Source organism: Amyelois transitella, chromosome 27 (assembly GCF_032362555.1).
Source record: "Amyelois transitella isolate CPQ chromosome 27, ilAmyTran1.1, whole genome shotgun sequence".
Lineage (NCBI taxonomy): Eukaryota > Metazoa > Arthropoda > Insecta > Lepidoptera > Pyralidae > Amyelois > Amyelois transitella.
Genome location: NC_083530.1, coordinates 2,830,016 through 2,838,211, shown reverse-complemented (window position 1 = coordinate 2,838,211; position 8,196 = coordinate 2,830,016). Strand labels below are relative to the sequence as shown.

The following is an 8,196-nucleotide window of genomic DNA, read 5'->3' as shown; positions in this document are numbered from 1 at the left end:
ATTATTTTGTTTTATTTATTTTCCTTATTGGGTAGAAACCTATTTTCGAAAGGAAACTTGTTAGAAATATGAATTACAAAGTAACTAAAGTATATCCGCGTTAAACGAATAATCCCTTGAATATTCTTATCTGCGGTAATTTTGAAAAATTATCTTTGTGCAGCCCTAAACTACATGGAACCTTCATGCTAAACAACTAAACTCTCTAGACCCCGAGGTTTGGGCTATACGTTGATATGTCTAAATATGTATATGCCGTGTGGTTCCCGGCATATTACAATAGGACCACTCCATATTTTTCCCATCGATTTCATATAAGATGACTAAGGTGTAGTCTGAGGAATTCTCTTATAGGCGATGGGCTATCAACCTGTCACGATTTGAATCTCAATTCCATCATAAAGCCATTTACCGAACGTTGCCTTACAGTCTTTTCTAGTCTGTTGGCTTTGTCTACCCCGCAAGGGATATGGACGTAACTATATATATTTATGTCTGTATTACAACATAAAAGACTGCCAAGAATTTAAATACATTTATTTTACTCACAACATGATTCCGTAGAAATCTCAATATCTATATACACAGAAAAATAAACATTGTGGCGTATGACTGTATATAATTTTAATTTGCATGACATGAGTCCAACAAGGTGTTCAATTTATATACCAGATCTTCATATTTACCTTTTCGAATGTTGCAAACATTTATTATGTATTAGTAGACATATTTACTTATTCATAAAGGTACCTACAGAAACCGCCGCTTCTTCTACACGTGCGCTTTGGAAGCGGTAGTAGTTATAATTAGATTTAAGTGATGTGACGTCAATAAGTGATACCTTGTATCCAATTTTGAAAATAAATCTATTCTATTCTAGAAAAGGAAAGTGATCCACATAGAAAATTATACCACCTTTGCGTCTATACCTACATCTAGATTACGAAGCTAGTATTCTTTTCTATGTAGCCCACTGTACAACGTTTTTAATTTCGCTTGACAAATTGATGTAACCATATTGAATAGTTTTAAATACATAATTCACTAATTTAATATCCATACCATCTAAGCTTCGGGGAAAAGTGTGCTAAAAAGTAATTGTTCGTTCATTCATATCTTTGTAACTTTATAAGACTATCCGAATGAATTTAATATTAATATAGGGTTTATAAAAGTCAACATTTTACAATTACATATATTACCTCAAAACTACATTTAATATACAAAGAATATTTTTATTTATAAAAGAGCAAAGTTATAACAGAGATATTAAGGATAGTTCAGACTATTTTATAGTAAACGTTAAGTTAGGTACATAAAGTTATTCAGTTGTTTATTTTTGTTCCTAGAAATTTCCATTGGAACAAAATCACAGACAAAAGTCTAATAAGTTTCTTAAATAAAAATCGAAGACTCAGTTCAATCTTAAGAATATATATTTCCTCCTCAACCTTGACCGAGAATCGAACCCAATACGATGATAAGCTTCCATGCTGGTCTGGTAACGAATGAATGAATGAATGAATGATTTATTATGCAATGAATGAGTCATACTACAGTTGTTATATTTGTTTTAAACACTAAACATTCAGCCGCAGAAGAATAAACATAGCGTCTGCCATCTGTTTCTCTTCCCGTGCGGATTTTAAAAGTCAATCAAGGGAATGGCTGAAACTTGGGAGTCTTCTTTTAGGCGATGGGCAAGCAACCTGTCACTATTTGAATCTCAATTCTGTCATTAAGCCATACAGCTGAACGTGGCCTTTCAGTCTTGAAAAAAAAGCTTTATCTACTCTATGTCTATATCAACGTAACGCACGTATTATGTCTACGTAAGGAATGAAGACATGATTGTATATGATGTACAGTCCATTTCTTTAGTCACTAAATAACATTTTTAAATTAATTTATAATTATGAAAATAAAAGCAAAATGAAATAACAGACATAACTTTTGCTATTTACTATAATAAAATTCAAAAATTTATTTATCAACTAAAAGATGCACCAAAATTATTTATTTTTTTTAATTAGAGAAATGGACTTTACACAAACATCAAAGAACCAGCACAATCTGAAAACGATCCTTCCCCGACCTTACCGTGGATCGAACCCCAGTCACCGTCAAATCTATCGCTGTTCCGCTTGCCGTGTGGTTCCCGGCACCAATACAAAAAAGAATAGGACCACTCCATCTCTTTCCCATGGATGTGGTAAAAGACGACTAAGGGATAGGCTTACAAACTTGGGATTCTTTTTAAGGCGAAGGGCTAGCAACCTGTCACTAGTTGAATCTCAATTCTATCGTTAAGCCAAATAGGTGAACGTGGCCATTCAGTCTTTTCTAGACTGTTGGCTCTGTCTATCCCGCAAGGGATAAAGACGTGACCCTATGTATGTATGTATGTGTATGTTCCGCTTTCCATTATGACGTGAAACAAGGACAGCGATAGTTTAATCGCGCGATAAAAACGGCATCGCGCTTGCGACGCTACGGGCGCAGACGATCATAATCAAACCACTACACCACAAGGTACCACAAAACATGATCACAGGTCTTCAGTGCTCCATTTATACGCCTCTTCCGCTTGAGCCTTCTTCTTGCTCTGTGTTTCAAAGTATTTCTTCTCGTAACCGTTGGAACGGTCGACGCCGTCCCAACGGTATCCGGGCCGGATGTTGAAACGGTTCGGCGGGAAACTACCTTTGTATGTCGGTTTTTCTGTAACAAATAATAAATAAATAATAATAAATAATCTTTATTTTCTCCCATACAAAAAAGGTTTCACTTATAAGATATTCACATAGAAGAAAGAAGATAATATGTCCGTCAAAGGGCGACTAAGGGGTAGATGCTAATAAACTTGGGTTTCTTCTTTTAGGCGATACGCTAGCAACCTGCCACTATTTGAATCTTCAAGCCATGCAGCCGAACGTGGCCAATCAGTGTTTTCGAGACTGAATTGAGATAGAATTGAGATTCAAATAGACACAGGTTGCTTGCCCATCGCCTAAAAAAAGAATCCTTTTACGACAACCATGGGAAAGAGATGGAGTGGTCCTATTCTTTTTACAATGATGCCGGGAACCACACGGCACGTAGTATTCCAACTAATGTACATAAATTTCGAAAATAGTCTCTCGAGTTGGTATTCGAACCGATATGTCTAATTAAAAATGAAACCCTGTTAAGTTAAAAAAAATCCTCACCTGGTCCCAACTCTCCCCTCTCCCTCTTCTTCTCCCGTATGTACTTCAACATGGGATCGCCGTCTCTTTCTACGTCTTTCAATGTCGCTTCCAAATCCCTGTCGTCTTTGTGGCGAGCCAAAGGTTTGGACGCTTCGTGGAGATAATCCTGCACGCGGGCTTCTTGCGCCTCCACTTGTTTTATACTGGACATAAAAAAAAATGTGTGTTTTTGTTCATTAATACTGGTAACGACATCCAACACCAATTTTTACTCCCACTCTTTTACTGTACAAGCTGTCCGTCTATGGAATGCTCTCCCTGTCGATATCAGGAAAGCCCAGACTATTAACATACATACATACATACATAAAATCACGCCTCTTTCCCGGAGGGGTAGGCAGAGACTACCTCTTTCCACTTGCCACGATCTCTGCATATTTCCTTCGCTTCATCCACATTCATAACTCATTAATAATAATATAATTCAGACTATTAATAGTTTCAAAAATCTCGTTAGGTCTCATTATCTTTCTACTCTATCCAAAGTATGTGTTATTATTATGTACTTATCTGTATTTATGCGTATTTGTATGTATTTATATGTATTATATATAGATATATATTCTGTATGTATTTTATTATGTTCAAACATTTATTTATCTTGCTCTGCCCCGCCTTTGTACCATCTATATCTGCTTTGTGTTGTTTTGTATGTTTTACTCTTATGGTGCAATAAAGAGTTTTATCTATCTATCTAACGAGATGCGGCTGGTTGATGTGGTCTTCGTAGAAAATGGTAGAAATACAAACAAATACAATAATGAAAGGTAAAACACATTTAGGTATTATCTATACTAATATTATAAAGCTGAAGAGTTTGTTTGTTTGAACGCGCTAATCTCAGGAACTACTGCAACTATTAGGAGCGAAGAAATAATGGAAAGTGTGGAAAAAACGGGGTAAATTATTCATCCATGAGGGCTTCAATGATGCCCAAAATAACTATTCCACGCGGACGAAGTCGCGGGCACAGCTAGTTATCTTATAAAATAAATTGACTTGAATGGAATGTATTTGCACAATAAATTTTCATACAAATAATTTGAAAAAAAAACTCACCCTTTGCTCCATTTCTTATATTTCTCATCCAACTCTTTCTGCCTCTCCGCTTTCTCCCTCTGTTTTTGCCTATCCTCCGATGTCTCTCGTTTGCCTGGAAAGTTCATTTCACACATCAATTGAAATAATAAAATGGCACGTATTAATTTGCTTTTTAAGGCCTTCATTTCGAGACTATTGGCTCTGTCTACCCCGTAAAGGATAATGACGTGCTTATATGTATGTATAAGTTCGGATCTGGGTAGTTCTACAGAATGTGTTACCGCCAAAAAAAAGTATGGGAAAAGAGTTGAAATTTCGGAACAAAATTCGAAATTTACTTGAAAATACTGAAAGGCCACGTTCAGCTGTATGCCTTAATGACATTATTGTTATTCAAATAGTGACTACGAGAAGAATCTCGAGTTCATTAGCCGTACAGTACTAAAACTTTGTAAGTCACCCCACGGCAACCGAATAAAAACTCAATAAAATAACAACCTTATTACAAGTATATTAAACTTAAAATCCAAAAAAACGTCTCGCTCATAATATCTGACAGTTCAGTTCGCAAGTTCAAATGGAGCGCTCTGATTGGCTCAACCGTTCAAATATTTTCGCGCCATAAAAAAATTTAACTTTCGCATCATACATCGGTGTAACTTATAAATGTATGTTTGTTTGTAAACTCAAATAAGAAGAAATATAACAAATCACGAAACAGTAATTGGATATTGATAATATTACTGTGTAACAGTCTAAAAAAACCGTTAGGTACCTTTCCGCGAAACGGCTCGCGCGTTCCTCCCTGACACATCATCAGTCATCTTCTTAAATGCCTCATCTTCTTTCCTTCTAAATTGTTCATTCTCCTCTCTCAACTGCACCGCGTTCTGTAAACCCGCCATTTTGCCTTCTAGAGTCCTGTAATTGGCGAATTACATTTAATAGTGGTAACTGATTAATGATTGAAGCATGCAAGGATCGTGGAAAGGTGTACTCTCTGCCTACCCTTCCGGGAAAGTAGCCTGATTTTATGTATGTATTTGGCTTAATGATAGAATTGAGATTTAAATAGTAACAGGTTGCTAACCCATCGCCTAAAATGAATCCCAAGTTTTATAAGCATATCCCTTAGTCGCCTTTTACGACATCCATGGGAAAGAGATGGAGTGGTCCTATTCTTGTTTGTATTGGTGCCGGGAACCACGAAGCGACTCCCGCCTGACCTCTGCAACCTTTGAAGAGGAACATTTTATCCGTATTGCATCATGATTACACATCTAGTTGCGTGATCCCTCACCATAAGAGTATTTGGTACATAGCCGAGATTTGAACCTGTGCCTTCAAGTGCATCAAACATTTTAACTGACACTTTACCAATTCAACCACTGACACTCTAATAAATAATATATATGTAGTGGTTATTCGTTACAGGGCAGACACAGCCAACAGTCTTAAAAAGACTTCTCATATTAATGAATGAAAAAAAATTTACCAATCAAAGCGCTTACCTAGCCATTTTCTTATTGGTTGGCGGTGGACTATCACTGTTCCTATATCTGTCTTTATCATTTCTAGGTGGCGAGAAAGAGACAGATTTCCTTTTTCTATCTTTGCTGTTTCTTCTATTCCTTGGAGGAGGCGACAAATCTGAGTCAGAATTTTGACTTCTGTGTTTCTGTTTATCTGACTTTTGGGACCTTTTCGGTGAGTCTTTTCGTGACTTCCTTGGCGGTGAGAGGTCAGAGTCATACCCTTGAGATTTCTTTGGCGATTTGGACCTTGATCTTTGTTTAGATTTGGCAGAGTCACGTTTAATTTCGACATCATCAGCATCACCCCACCGAGAGGGCCTCTTTCGTTCTTTGACCTTCTCAGTACGTCTTCTCGGTGGTGATAAGTCAGAGTCATAACCTGTATTATTTTTAGTATTACTATTATCGTCATTTAAATGACTTTTACGGGAATCTTTATGAATTTTTCTTGTAGAATCATTATCTTTATAATGTTTTTTAGATGAAACAGCTTTATCTTTATAATTTTTTCTAGGAGGTGACACGTCAGAATCATCTTTCCTATACTCATCATTATGATGTCTCTTAGAGGAAGCACCTTTATCTTTTTGCCTCTTCCGTGGAGGTGATTCATCGGAGTCCTCTTTTCGACTTCTTCTAGGCGGACTTACGTCGCTGTCATAATTAGGTCTTTTCGAATTGTCTTTCCCTTTTATTTTTCCTCTTGTTGGTGAAGCATTTGAATCATTATCATGTCTTTTTATATCACTTCTCTTTTTAGATGCAACATCTTTATTCTTTCTAGAGGTCTCAGAGTCATTTTGTCTCTTTCTTGGAGGACTAGTATCACTATCACTTGTGGGTTTTCCCTTATGTTTTCGTCCCTTTCTTGCAGGTGAAACTTCAGAATCATGCTGCCTCTTTCTTGGCGGACAAGCGTCACTATCACTTGTGTTTTTTCCCTTATGTTTTTGTCCTTTTCTTGCAGGTGAAACCTCAGAATCATGCTGTCTCTTTCTTGGCGGACTAGCATCACTATCATTACCCTTTTTATGGTGTTGCTTCCTTGGCGGTGACGCATCTGAATCTTTCTTCTCGTCCTCCGAATCGCTATACATTTTGCCGAATATAAGTTCATTTTCTTTTTCAACTTCTTTGACATCTTTCTTTATTTCCTCTATTTGCAATTTGCTGTTGAAACCGTCATCCTGTAAGAATTTTTGTAATTGTAACTTTATAATTACCAACATAGACATAAATACATATACATATATACAAATAATTGAGACAGCAGACTTGAAGACTGAAAGGTCATGGTCAGCTGTAGCTTAATGATTGAATTGAGATTCTCCATTAAATTTGGTCATGAAATAAACGACAAAAAGGGGTTAATATCATGTTTGTATACATATATGTGGGAGAAGTTTTGTTTTTTGTTTTTATTTAAATCCTTTTTGTTAGCTGACCTCTTACTTATTTTTACGTTGGTAACATTAAGAGATAGAATAGTGAGTCTGTGGTACTATGTAAGACGTTATAAGATGTGTTTTTAAGAAGTCTAATAAAATAAGAAGATTAACGATATAATTCCACACTGTTTTACTTTCATTCCCACATATATATAGACCTATACATGTCATGAAAACCAATTTAACATGCATTAAACAATGTTGTACATGTGTAAAATAATAAGTTATACAGCTTAATGTTTTATTAAGCCTTGAGAGACTCTTCAAAGAAGGAGTTTACGCAATAATAACAAAGAACTCACTGCACTTAAAAAAAATTACAATAAAAGCACAGGCTATGAAATATTACTTATTTTCAACGCAATCTTTTCTAGTGAACTACTTGGGTTTAAAGAAAATAGCACTCACTTGATTAATAACTTTCCATTTAGTTGTTGTTTTGAACTGTTCCTGTTTCTTCAACTCCTCAGGCCTGTCGTCAATGATGCCAGCTATCTGTGGCGCATCTTCTCCCTCGTCAAATACGTCTAACTCATCCCCTTCTAAAGGCCTAAGTTTCGTTAGATCTAAATCGTCATCTATTATCTTAAACCTGAAAATTTTATACAAGGCTTATCAGAAAACATTAATAAAATATTATAATTAGCAATGATTATTGAACTGCCTCATAAATTGCAAATAATTTGGACTTAACTTACCCTCTGCCTTTGACCACCTTTTTCTTCTTTTTCTTTTTATCTCCCGACGGTCCGCTGAGATACTTTTGCAAATACGCTTTCTGGTCTATTTTTGTACCCATTTTTATTTAATTTTAAGAAGCATATAATTTAAAAATGATTTATTTAATGAAAATCCGCATCGTTCAGTTCAACGAAAACAAGCATTATGGTGCTTATTTACCCGTTTTGAAAATATTGCTAA

General features: G+C 35.8%; 1 protein-coding gene across 1 annotated transcript; it reads right to left on the bottom strand.

Moving 5' to 3' along the window:
• Positions 1-521: 521 nt before the first annotated feature.
• Positions 522-8,165, bottom strand: LOC106140582 (BUD13 homolog). The gene is made up of 7 exons (XM_013342197.2): positions 7,974-8,165; positions 7,684-7,867; positions 5,804-7,014; positions 5,068-5,213; positions 4,311-4,404; positions 3,210-3,394; positions 522-2,721 (listed from the first exon to the last, which is right to left on the bottom strand). Exons 1-7 carry the CDS (start codon positions 8,072-8,074, stop codon positions 2,549-2,551), a joined length of 2,094 nt encoding a protein of 697 aa, XP_013197651.1. The 5' UTR covers positions 8,075-8,165; the 3' UTR covers positions 522-2,548.
• Between the last annotated feature and the right edge of the window lie 31 nt (positions 8,166-8,196).